General features: G+C 34.8%; 1 protein-coding gene across 3 annotated transcripts in view; it reads right to left on the bottom strand.

Annotated features, from left to right (window-relative positions):
* Nucleotides 1-2,807: 2,807 nt before the first annotated feature.
* The window catches only part of LOC109051692 (G protein-activated inward rectifier potassium channel 3-like), a 14,891-nt gene continuing 3,485 nt past the window's right edge, over nt 2,808-14,213 (bottom strand). Inside the window, exons 2-9 of one of the 3 annotated variants that reach the window (XM_042718976.1) lie at nt 12,366-12,763; nt 11,904-12,102; nt 10,303-10,504; nt 7,720-7,912; nt 7,400-7,597; nt 7,182-7,312; nt 5,592-5,889; nt 2,808-3,970 (exon numbers count right to left, since the gene is read on the bottom strand). In XM_042718976.1, the coding sequence (XP_042574910.1) occupies nt 5,614-5,889; nt 7,182-7,312; nt 7,400-7,597; nt 7,720-7,912; nt 10,303-10,504; nt 11,904-12,102; nt 12,366-12,660 (1,494 nt within the window). In that variant the 5' untranslated portion in view covers nt 12,661-12,763 and the 3' untranslated portion in view covers nt 2,808-3,970; nt 5,592-5,613. The other 2 variants (XM_042718974.1, XM_042718977.1) reach the window with 2 other exon arrangements.

Below are 14,213 nucleotides of genomic sequence, written 5' to 3' on the forward strand. Positions count from 1 at the left end.
AATATATATAATATATATATATATATATATATGTATATATTCTTTTAAAAACATGTTCTTGATTTCCATGCAATGATATATAATATACTTACTTTATATAGTTATATATATTTGAATATGTGTGTGCAAATTAAGTTTAGATTTATATATACACACACACACACACTATACAACACACATATCTGAAAATTCTGTAATGTCAAGAACTTTAAGTATCTCCAAAGAAGTAGGAAAGAGATCTTTACTAAACTTTTACATTTGTGCATTTAGCAGATGCTTTTATCCAACAAAAACTTACAGTGCATTCAAGGATTACAGATTCACACATTAGGTTCAGATCGACTGTCTTTGCCTGCATATAAATGACTTGCTACCAGAAAGCAGATGACATTATATAATATTCCACATGGACAGACAGAGAGAAAGTCCAAAATACTGTGCCTTTTGAAACTGCCCATCCGAGCATGGAAATTCTGATATCTGTCTCTATTGTGTATATAACACCATACCCGTTCTCTGAGGGACCGGCCCACACTCACACCTCATCACCATGGAACACTGACCCAGAATTCCCGGTGCTCTTGATCAGATCAGCACAGTGCGAGCGCTATCCACAATAACACTCTGTAGAGATGCCAGAGGTGAAGGGAGAGGGAGAAAGAGCCTGGATGTTGTTCACATGCAAACCTCCCAGCATGCCTTAGATGAGGCGGTTTCACGAAAACATGCGTACAAATTACCAATAAAACATACAAGTCTAAGTTTCTTGAATTGAACAACAATCTTTTATATTATGCAATTCATTTTAACACCACTATAGTTTGTTGTCAGAATAAACTCATTTTGCACAGACCATTTAAATAGACCACAAGAGTGTGTTGCACGAGGCCTCTGTAGGGTTTCACAAGCTCATGTTTGAAAAACTATGTCAGTATTGTAATGAAGAGGAAAGGCAAGGAGGGGCGTATTAGACAGATAAGAAAGAGAGCGAGGGAAATGTACTGCATGATATAAAACAGTGTCTCTTTTTGTTTATAGTGTTGCAATTTTCTTTATTCTGAATTGATTTTGGAGGGAAATCTTGTGCAGTGTTCCAATGCGTAAAATGGAACTGAGGTAAATACATTCTTACTGATAGCTGAAAGCACGATCAGATTACTCAAAATATTTCATAAATAAGGTCAAAGGGTGTGTAAAAGTTTGGGAACGGTGGGCATTTTAATTCTGCTGATGTTCCTGTAGTGCTGCAGGCGCAGATTCAGTGTAGGTCTGGCTATAAGCCGTTCAAAGACAACCCCACTGAGCTTTGGGGCTTATACAGATCTGTAGGTCTGTTACTATGTAGAATAGTGAAATGATGAATCTGTGCACTCAGCCTCACTCCAGCCACTGCCCTCTAGTGGCACTTCCAGGCCTCGCACGGCAACTAAACTGCAGAGCTGGTCGTATACAGCACATGGAGACTTCATGCAATAACCTTGCGTCTTAAAGGAACAATGCAAACGTCTATTTTTAAATGATCAGTGTGTTATAAATACAGCAAAAGGAAACGGATATGGTGTAACACAGAGGCGAATCGTTGAAACAGAAAGGGGCAGAAGGAAGATGACAGAGGACGAAAGTGTCAGAAGGTCAGAGGACAGTCAATACGTTATTATTTAGGCTACCCATAATCTCACTGGGTTAAAAACAGGACACGTTTGTGCATGTGGAAATGATGGTGAATATAAAAATTCTAATATTTAGAATTAGAACTAAACAGATTATTGCTGAACCCCTTTTATAATACTAAAAATGAATAAATGTATTTGATTAGCTCAACAGTTCACGTAATAAATTAGTATCAATATAAGTGAGTTTGGGGTGGGACTATTTAGCAATCCTGTCTCGCAATTCCGGTTGGTGCCACTAGTGGCGCCAAATTACAAACTTCGGCTTAGTGTTTTTTTAAGACAAATAATTTCTTTGAACATTCAATGTACACATCTTAATCACCAGACATTAGGTTGAACATAGTTTTATTAAGATATATAATACAGAAAAAGTAAAGCTTAAAAACATATTTTAAAAATGTCAACAGCAGCATAAGCAAGAGGAGAAACCTGCATGAGAGCAGAGTTTGTGCTTACCGTATGTGCTGAAGACATTCAGGTGAGCTACAGATCACATACAGGACAGCACACGCTAGAACACTTGGGCAAAACACACAGTTTCTCTACGCCTGTTTCAAACTCAGTTTGTAAAGGTGCACTAAGTAATTTTTCCCTTATATAAAAAAATACACAAATAAATGAGTTGTACTTTTGAGAAATATGTTTAAAATCATCATATGAGATAAAGACTCATATTGGTAGTCTAAAGAAATCACTACTTTTACTTTCTTAAAAAAATAAATGCTGTTTAAAAAAAAAAAGTCATAATTCATAAATACTGAAAAAAAGTTTCACAATTTCCCCCACAAAAAAATAAAATAAAATTAAGCAGCAAAACTGTTTTCAGCAATGATAATAATAATAAATGTTTCTTGAGCAGCAAATCAGCATATTAGAATGATTTCTGAAGGATCATGTGACACTGTAGACTGGAGTAATGATGCTGAAAATTCAGCTTTGCATCACAGAAATAAATTATATTTTAATATATATTCAAATAGAAAACAGTTGTTTTAAATTGTCATAATATTTCATATTATTACTACTTTATTCTGTATTTTTGATCAAATAATTGCAGTCTTGATGAGCATAAGAATCGTCTTTAAAACAAAAAAATTTTTTGTTTTTTAAAAAATTATTAATGGTTGTTGTTGGAAATCTTTTCTATGGCACTAAGAAGTGAGAACTTCAACACCAGAATAAGGAAAATATTACTGAGTGGATTCATTCAAACTCTTCCGAACATTTACCCTTCTGAGGTGAGTATACTAAAATTGAATTGAAGTGAATTGAGTTTTTATAATGATAGATTGAAAGCTTTCATTAATAATAAAGGTCCAGATTGACTGTTCTATGTAACATACACACATTACTCTACACAAACACACACCAGTGCATCACTCATGACAGTGCTGTCTAAATTACGTAAATCGAAGGTTTCCAGCATAATTGTCTAAAATTAACATGAAATAGATCTAGGATCACTCCGGTTTCTTCAGCATATGATGAATAATATTAAAGTAGGACTAAAGGTCCTTGCACACAGAGTCTGAAATTTTCATATGCGTTTTTTCTTTTCTTTTTTTTTCTTTTTTTCGTATTCGTCGTCCTTTCCTATAAAAATGCTTGCTACAGATGCAAAAACGCAGAACATCGAACCTGATCCAAATTTTTTTATGATGGACTACATTTTCGGAGGCAGTGTGTAAACATGAAACATTGTGAGGTTTTATGTGCAAAAATTTCAGACTCTGTGTCCAATGTCCTTAAGTATCACAATTCCAAACCGCAAGAATTAAACACAACTGTCCCAAAGGAAACTAAGAGAACTAGAAATACTTTCGAATTATATCTACAATTCTATGTTAAACACTTTTGCCATTAAAGAGACCTTGAGAAAAAAATATAAAACTCAGCCTTTGACATAAAACTCTTACATTTCAAAATCTATTTCTTATTAAAAGTCTTTTCAAAATTACAACTGCAACTGTTCCCTTTAAATCAAACATTTCTGTGACTGTTAAAAAAAAACCTGTTTATTCGGCAATGTTGCCATTTTATTAATATCCCATTTTCTTTGTTAGGTTTATTTTGATTGTATGTATTTGTTGTATGCCTATGGATAACACCGGTCTTCTTATTTTTGTCAAGCTTGTTTCCCTTGTACAGCTCATTCTATAATAAAAAACCTATTGGACCAAACTTCTTGACTAACTTAACCAGTTTCACCAGAAAGATCACCCACAAACCAGTCTGGACCAGCATGGGAAGAGACCTGTACCAGCTGGTTTAAGACATCCCTGGTTGTCAAAAATGGCCTGTTGAAGTGTTGGAAATATTCACTGATTAATATCTTCTCTTATTTCATCTGCAACAGCAACTGAGCAATGAGTTATTTGATCCTATGAAGACATTTTAACTCAATAAATAAGAGATGCAAAGAATAGCAGTGTGTTTGCATTCAGTCGCAAACAGCTGATCAATCGCAGGATGATGTTAATTTCTACATTGATTTAATTAGGATGTTGAAAAGTTGCAATGACCTAATAGCATTCAATATCTCTTGTATTTGAATCCATTTAAACCATTTATCATCTAGACCCACTCACATAATGACATGACTTTCCCAGGCTGTTCGGCAGTCATGAGCCTGTGCTAATTCTACCACCGGCTGACTCTTAAGGAACTAATGCTAAACTCTGCTGTGATATTGCAAATCGGAATGTAATGTCGCCATGGTAACACGTTCACTTCTTTTTCAGGTACATGTGAAACTAGCCAACGTGACTGTAAACAACTTGCACTGACTTGCTCTAAAAGATTGTTTTAAAAATAGTACCGCTCTGGCTGAACACTTAAGAAAGAAAGGCAGTGAAACGTTAGAGACGGATAAGTTTACTCAAATGATTGGTACTAATACAAATCAGACATGTTAGCTTGGTTTCAAAACCTAGCGAGTTGCCTTTGTTTTAGTCACATTTAAAGGGATAGTTCACCCAAAAATGAATATTCTGTCACTTACTCACACTCCACTTAAGCCCCGTTCACACCAAGAACGATAACTATAAAGATAACGATATTAGCATCTACACCAGCGAATGATATTGTCTGTTTATTCTAAGCGCACACTCATCTGCTGCATTAAATTCTCGAGCTCATTATAGCAGGACAGATTCTGATTGGCTGTCAATGTTTGTATCGTTCATCAGCTGGAAAAATTTGTTATGAAAATGATTCCAACGATATAGTTTCTCTGTGCCTTTATCGTTATAGTTTTAGTGTGGACTCTGCTATTTCTAGAACTATATCTTTATCGTTATCGTTATTGGTGTGAACAGTCCTTCATTCCAAACCTGCATGAGTTTCTTTCTTCTGTTCAACACAAAAGAAGATATCTTGAAGAATGTTGTTAACCAAACAGCTGCTGGTAGCGATTGACTTCCATAGTAGGAAAAACACTATGGAAGTCAATAGGGAACAGAAAGAGTTTTTACTACCCACATTCTTCAAAATGTCTTCTTTTCTGTTCACCGGAAGGGTTGGAACAACACGAGGGGGAGTACATTATGACAGAATTAAAATTTTTTTGGTGAACTATCCCTTTAAGGCAACACCGCATGTGTCCTTCACAGGTTTTATTTCAGTTAGGATGACATCTAAGTAGACGGCAGACAGTGAGGCATCTTAGTAGGGTTTGAAATAGAGCTACTGTGTGAATTCAAAGGCAGTGTTGTCGTGAAACATCAAAAGTTAAGATTTAATCTGACTGAAAACACAGCAAGGAGACACTAGGATTTCCCCCTTGGGGAAAATATTCTATGCTAGGCATTAGCGACTATACATTTAAAAATCTAACTCGAAGAAGGTGGCTTGAGGATTGCTGAACAATCCAAAGTTAAATTTACATCAACTGTGGACTCCTTCGAACATTTTCCGTACCTTTTTACATTCTTGCATCCTTTTAAGCCTCAGACTCTGATTGGTCAGTGGTCACACTGCCGTTCTGCTCTCCCACAACCGATTGGTCCTGGGTACTTGTAACTCCGCCCACAGTAAATGTTGGCCTGTCTCCCTCCCTGACAGATTCTGAATCGGTGGACTTCCCCGTTTGCTCAGTCAGATTAGGCCCCTCCCATTTCTCTTCATCAAGCCGACTGGAAATCGACCAATAGAGATGAGCGTCCAAACGGGCGGTAGCCAATGCCAGCTCTCTCGCAGAACAGGAGGGCGTGTTCACCTTTAAAAGATCATTAAAAGAAGAACTTTAGGTAGTGTATTTGAAGCATTTATCTTAAATCCTGCTCAATTTGACTGCATCTGTCCTTTTACATACATTTAAGTATTTAGTACATTTACACACGCATATATTTTAAAAATAAATAAATAAATACAATTTCTAAATATGAATACTAATTTAAAGAGTAAAAAAAATTATCTAAAATATTTTAAAATATAAATATTGACTAACTATACCAATATTTTTTATTTAAAAATGTACATAAAATATCTATATATAAATAAAATAAAAAAATATTAACTACATGTTACAACAGTATTTCTTTAAATACATTAAAATGGTTTATTAATTAAATCTAATAATATCTAATTATTGAAAAATATTTTATAAATATTAACTAATGATCACAATATTATTTATTTATTTACTTGTTTATTTATTCATTCATTTAAATGGTTTATTGTAGATTTATACAAAAATACTTGCCAAAGGATAGAAAGTGAGAATGTGATTGCACTAGTAGTTTGATTTCATCCGGTGATGTGCATTTTTATTTGATTTTTTTATTGATTACGTGCATAAAAATCTCAGATTTTGCTCTATAATAAAGTGCTGGTCAGCCTTGCACAGACAGATGATTATTAAAGAGCCTTAGAACTAGCTAATACAGTGGTTTCAATATAAATTATTTAATTGAAAACTTTATATTTGTACACACATATTTGTTTCTTCACATAAAAATATTTAAATGTAAATATTAATTTAAATTACATTATAAATTATTTAATTGAAAACTTTATATTTGTACACACATATTTGTTTTATATATATATATATATATATATATATATATATATATATATATATATATATATGTGTGTGTGTGTGTGTGTCTGTTTTTTTTTCTGGTGATGTACAATCATGACTCATCCAAAACTACAGCAACACCTAAAGCAACTTGAATCAGATTTTTTGATGGATTACGCACATAAAATCCAAAAAGTATAGATAGATATCTCTAGTTCTGCTTTAGAATAAAGTGCTGGGCAGCCTTGCACAGACAGATGATTATTACAGAGGCTCTGAAGCTTTTTGTTTTTTAATGCAGAGAGTATTTTATATAATCTAAAGAACCTTCTCCACTATAAAGAACCTTTTGTGGAACGTAAAAGTTCTGTGGTATATTTGTACACACATATTTGTTTCTTCACATAAAAATATTTAAATGTAAATATTAATTTAAGCAGAACCTCAAATTGACCAATTAGAAATTCCTATTGTACACCACATACCTCAAATGTGTGGTGAAAAGCCCCATAATCCACGTCAAAAAATCCCTCGGCCAGCGACATCATGGGACTGAACCTGTGACCCCACAACACCTCCTCAGCCAGGTAAGAGCTCCGCGCCTGACACGTCATTCCTGCAGATCAGAATGTATCCGTCGATTACTAAACACAAATCAATACAACACACTTCGCATGATAAACCTGAGTATTAGTGTATGTACCTGTAGCTTCTACCATCCCCTCCAAGATGACCACAATCTCAAAGTCCTCTTTCTCCAGCTGACCTTGTGACATGTCCCAGAACGGAGAGCGGACATCGATCTCGTGAGAGATCACCAACGGAGACACCAGGAAGAGACGATCGTCCCCCGTCTCGAAACCCACACTGATATCCGTCTGATCCAGTGGAATAAACTCACCTAAAGAGAAAGACAACAAAACAAATATAACCAGCAGGTGGCGCCACTTCGTCAGTAATTAGGTGTGTGTGAGGCTGCTGATGTTGCAGATGAATCTGTGAGGCTGCTGAATGCTGTCTTACCCTCCTGTGTCTGTTTGGATTTGATAAGTTTGGCTCTCATGTTGGCGCCCACAATGTGGGAGGATCTCAAGTCCCCGACACGAAACATCAAACAGAGCTTGTCATCCCGCAATGAGATGACAGCATTACGAGAGAACACCAATGTTTCGGCACGCTTATTCGGCTGGGAGATCTTCACAAACATGCAACCAACCTAGTGACAGAAGGAGAGAAAGAAACTATGTGATTTTTACTTTTTCTGAGTGCTGGTCAGAGGTGTTGTTTACATACTATAAAAACATTTTTTTTTTTCAAATAAAACAAAGATTATTGGAGTACTTCCAATTTCCCATTTCCATTCCATTTTTTTTTTTTTTTTTTACCATTTCTTTGTAAATATTTGTGAAATTTACTAGCAATTTCTAAGTGAAAATTGTTTCTGATGACGTCATTACATCGGATCTGGGTCAGCTCAAGGTACTGTCGTGAACGCGCATCCACAATTAACAAAAAAATAATGAACGGAAAATGAAAAATAAGGTCTTACAGATTTCGACCAACACGAGTAATTAATGACAGAATTTTCATTTTTGGGTGAACTATCCCTTTAAGATTTAGTCATTTTAGTACATAAACCCTACACCAATTTTTTTCAGTCTAACTGAAATAGGTTGAAGTTTATTTTGGATCTATTTTAAATTAAATTAAAAAACAAAAATACAGAGAAACAGTAACATGTTTAAGAAAGACTGAAATATTATATTCAAGTATTCCAATAGCATTTGTTTTATTTACAGCTCATTAAAAAATCATTTAACAGCACCTTTTTAAACATTGTTTAGCTACATCAGTTTTATTTCAATTAACTATTTTTATAGTTATTATTATAGTTTACATGTTTAGTATAATTATTTTTGATTTTTAAGTATAGTTTTTTATCCAAAGCGACTTACAAATGAGGACAATAGAAGCAATCAGATGAACGAGAAAACAAGTGCCATGACAAGTCTCAGTTAGTCTAGTACAGAACACGTAGCCAGGGTTTTTTTTTTTTTTAATAGAAGCAATATAGAAAAAGAAAAAAAGAAAAAGAAAGGAAAAAGTACGAAAAGAAAAAAGAAAAGAAAAGGTAAGTACTAGTATTAGTTGGTTAAGTGCTGGCGAAAAAGATGAGTCTTTAGATGTTTTTTGAAAATGAGACTCAGCTGTTCGAATTGAATAGTTTTAACTAAGAGTCCTAAGTTATTTGTTTCTTTATGTGAAATTAATAATTGTGTGGATTATGCAATTGTTAAATAATTTCTTATAATACTTTAAAATGATGGTGGCATCATTTTTAGCAAATAACTGTTAGTTTATGTCATGCAAGATTGGAGCGATACAGTTTTTTGACAGTCTAACATTTTCCAGAGAATTTTGTTATTAATCTTTACCTAAAATAAAGTTATTATCAAACTACCATTAAAGTCTATCGGATGCCATTGGAGTTCAAATCATGTTCACATATTAAGAAAAAACATTAAATGTGTAATTTTGGATGGACCGCTATCACAATAGTTAAAGTCAAAAGTTCCTAAATCTATAGGATTTTTTTTTTCTTTTTTTCTTTTTTTTAACATTTGGCAGATGAACATTTGGTGTCTTGGAATGTAAAAGTGTATAAAGTGTAATATACTAAATAAAGATGATACTTAATTCAAATCTCTAACATGTGTAATTTTGGATGGACCGCTATCACAATAGTTAAAGTCAAAAGTTCCTAAATATGTAGTATTATGTAAGTGGTTATAATTTATAGTGATAGTGTTTTTTGTTATAGTGTTTGTGTGTGTGTGTGTGTGTGTGTGTGGAACACAGCCCCTGTGGGCAACATTTAAACCAGGACATGGAGATATAAATGAACTTATCATAACCATAAAAATACATCAAAATAGGCCAGAAAAGAGATTGCTAAGGGGGTTGAATTTGGCAAAAGCCACAGAATTAGAAAAGGAGAAAAGGAAAGACACAGAAACAGAAGGAAAGGGCACACACATCTGTGCTCCAAAACGCATGACTCATTTGCTCTTGGTCATGGATGATATAACTCAGTAGAGCACAGATCAACAAACCAAAGCCACGTGCAATGAAAAAACGCTGCTTTTCCAGACAACATCATACATGTGAATCATGCGGCACTTTCTGCAAAAAGAGTGCAAATAGTACTTGAATTCCAGACAACATCATACATGTGAATCATGCGGCACTTTCTGCAAAAAGAGTGCAAATAGTACTTGAAATGTACTTTTTTTTTTACCAAATACATACTAATGTCATAAAAATAATATAATATTATTAATAATAATATTTTTAAATAAGATTGTTGATAAAAAATGTAAAAAAAAAACAATGCCAATAAAAAAAAGGTGCTTAAAAAGGTGCTTAAAAAATATAAAGGTAACCTAATATTATTAATTACCTTTTTTGTTGTTGTTGTTGTTGTTGTTATTCTTACAATGGCAGGGCTTGATTAATGAAGTTTTTATAAAACATTTCTTTTTAAAAAGCAATTGGATGCCAAAGTGTGCCATATTTTTGTGGAAAGTGGCCTGTGTTTGATCTTACCATGAATGCATTGACCATAGATCCCAGTATGGCCTGTAGCAGGAGTAACATGGTGCCCACTGGACACTGGTCAGTGATGACACGGTGACCATAGCCAATGGTTGTCTCCGTTTCAATGGAGAAAAGAAACGCAGAGATGAATCCATTAATATTATTCACACATGGAGTCCACGCCTCGTCCTCCAAATGATCCAGATCACCCCTGCCATAAGAAAGAGGAAGGGAGAGAGATCATCCAACAGCAACAGACATGTTTTGTTTGTGAAAACGTGTCCTTGCCTTTTTTTAAGTCTCCTTTAGTAAATTGGCTCTTGCATCTTACAGCGCAAAGAGGAGCGCTTGTTCTCAAGTGTCCACCCACACAGATGAATTGTGTTCATATCTAGCATGGACAAAAATAACAGAGTGTGGACAACACAAATGCACTGCAGCTATGAGCAGAAAACTTGATTGAGAAGTATTCCTCAGAGAAGAAGTGATTTCTTTTTTTTTTTTTTTCCAATATCAAAAACCATTATGATTTTTTTTTTTTTGATACCTGTTAAAGTATTATTTATATACACTGAAAAATTAATTATTTAAAACAAAATTTTACTCAGAAATTCTTAGTGATTTTTTTTTAAATACAAAGAAATGGCAAGTAACACATTTAATTAGATGAAATGTTGAAGTAGAAAGACAGAAATTTTATAATGACCCTGGACCACAAAACCACTCATGAGGGTCAGTTTAATTTTGAAATTAAGATTTCCATTGATGTATGGTTTGTTAAGATAGGACAATATTTAGCTAACATACATCTATTTGAAATTCTGGAATCCAAGGGTGCAAAAAAACGAAATATTGAGAAAATCGTTTTTTAAAGTTGTCCAAATTAAGTTCTTAGCAATGCATATTTCTACGCAAAAATTATTTTTTTGTATTTTTATGGTAGGAAACATACAAAATATCTTCATGAAACATGATCTTTACTTAAAATCCTAATGATTTTTGGCATAAAAGAAAAATCAATAATTTTGACCCATACAATGCATTGTTGGCCATTGCTACAGATATACCCATGCTACTTATGACTGTTTCTTTGGTCCGGGGTCACACACACACACACACACACACACAACTTTTTGTTAATTGTATAATAAATAAAAAGAAAACAAATAGGTAGAATACAAAAAGAACAACTTTTTGTTAATTGTATAATAAATAAAACAGTTAGTAAATGAACAGAGTGCAAGTCTAAAAGGGGCAAGTTTATATATATATATATAGTTTATATATATATATATATATATATATATATATATATATATATATATATATATTATATATATATATTACATGTAATTACCTACAATTTTACATGCTTCAAAACATTCTTGTAAAATAATGTATGCAAGTTTTATACATACATATATTATTATTAATATTATTATTATTATTGTTGTATTGTTACCAGTTGTCACAAATACATTCCGCATTTTTTATTTACTGTGAAAAAAAATGTGATTTTGCATTCTGTGATTTTGTATTATGATTTTAGAGTTTTATGGTTTTAAAGGTTGTATGTTTTTGTACTGTATGTTTGTGTATGTTATTCATACCTGCAGTATGCAATCAGGTACCATATTGAGGTGACTGCATATGCCATGACAAAGACCAGCAGAGAGCAGCGCCAGTTCAGATCCACCAGAGTGGTGAAGATATCCGTCAGGTAGCGGTATGTCTTGCGCATGTTACCGTGCTGCACATTACAGCGGCCGTTCTTCTCCACGTAGCGCTGCCTCTTACGCCTGCTGCGTCCTGGGGAGAAACACAGAAAAATTAGAGCGAGTAAAAAAGCACACAAAAAGTAGGCAAACACCGTCACTGAGCAGCTTACCACAAGCCATCCCAAAAAACTGGCAAGAAGTAAAACTGAGTGAGACAAATCCAAAAACGAAGAAACGGCTAAATTGATAAGCAGAAGAAGAGTGACATTGTGTTCCTGTAGAGGTGTTAGAGTAGGTCAGTCTGTTTCATTACAGCCACCGACTCCTACATCATCTAAAGTAATTGAGTCTTACCCCATCCAAACTTGCCCCTCTCTTGCCCCACCCCCTGAAGTTTCTTCCTGGACTGATTGGCTTGCGCCTCCCTCGCAGCCATCTTGGCCTGGAAGGACATGTTGTTATTGGTCTGTGGCTGTGTGGGCGGGGCTGTCTCCGTGGTTACAACGTGCCCCAGCTCCTCAAATGTGTTCTGTACATCGGTGGGCGGAGCATCCTTTGGGGCCTCCTCCACAGACTCCTCCCCTTTCTCTGGAACTGGGAGGGACAGGGATTCAGGGCACGAGGAGAAGCCGGTGTTGTCCAGTGCCATTGTGTGTGTGTGTGTAAGTAATAAGTGAATTTGTGTGAAGTAACAATGATTCTCGGTGCCTTATTCTCAGTCGCAGAGTTTCATTTGTGCCTTTGTTTGATTTCTGCAAAAAAGACAGTGAGAGAGACACAGATAGACACTGATGAAATCGAAAAAGACCTAATTGACAAGTTTTACCAATGGGCTGAAAGTTTTATAACATTCTCAGAATATCAAAGTAATTTGCAACCACCAAAAATGGAACAGCTTTATTTCACTTCTGATTATTGCTAAGCGTTCATTTTAACCTTGCCTTCCATTCACTGCCCCCGTTATGCATTAAGCATCAAATTAACTGCCTGAAATGAACTTAAGTAGATAACAATGTTGACTTCATGCAATTCAACCTTTAAAAAAAAACATTTTTCATATCAAACTCGCAGCTGATGAAGGTTGTTTCAATACACAGTCAAACATCCGATGTGTTATCAGAAGGGCTCTTAGAAAAACACACAAACCCAGAGAGCAGACTGATATATGGATGTCTAACTTGACTTGAATTATCCTCCGGGTTCAGCAGCTAAACAAATTTCCAGAAGAAAGTGAAAAGGCAGCTAGAGGATTTAGGCTCACTTAATCCACAGCTCTGATGCCCACACACATACAAATGTACCCAGAAATGGGCAACCGTCCACATGATGCTAAACATAAAGGTCTAAGTTTCCCAAAAGCATGGTAAACCTAAGCAGATCGTAGAAACCATTGCCACCATTGTGTCTACAATATACTTATGCTTACGATGCTTTTAAGAATGCAGATGAGTACAATTAAAGGATTGTTTGAGGTTCAAAAGGAGTGAAGATCCAAGCCAAATATGCTACTGATTGCCACAGACAGTAATTGTGATTTGTTTCATTGTGTTTACTATAATGTACTTACAATGGAGGCCCATGGGACAAGACAGCCTATACAGGTGCTTCACAATAAATTAGAATGTTGTGGAAAAGTTCATTTATTTCAGTAATTCAACTCAAATTGTGAAACTCGTGTATTAAATAAATTCAGTGCACACAGACTGAAGTAGTTTAAGTCTTTGGTTCTTTTAATTGTGATATTTTGGCTCACATTTTTTAAAAAAAACCACCAATTCACTATCTCAACAAATTAGAATACTTCATAAGACCAATAAAAAAAAAAAAAACATTTTTAGTGAACTGTTGGCCTTCTGGAAAGTATGTTCATTTACTGTACATGTACTCAATACTTGTTAGAGGTTCCTTTTGCTTTAATTACTGCCTCAATTCGGCGTGGCATGGAGGTTATCAGTTTGTGGCACTGCTGAGGTGGTATGGAAGCCCAGGATTCTTTGACAGTGGCCTTCAGCTCATCTGTATTTTTTGGTCTCTTGTTTCTCATTTTCCTCTTGACAATACCCCATAGATTTTCTCTGGGGTTCAGGTCTGGTGAGTTTGCTGGCCAGTCAAGCACACCAACACCATGGTCATTTAACCAACTTTTAGTGCTTTTGGCAGTGTGGGGAGTGCCAAATCCTGCTGGAAAATGAAATCAGCATC

This window comes from Cyprinus carpio, chromosome B2 (assembly GCF_018340385.1).
Source record: "Cyprinus carpio isolate SPL01 chromosome B2, ASM1834038v1, whole genome shotgun sequence".
Lineage (NCBI taxonomy): Eukaryota > Metazoa > Chordata > Actinopteri > Cypriniformes > Cyprinidae > Cyprinus > Cyprinus carpio.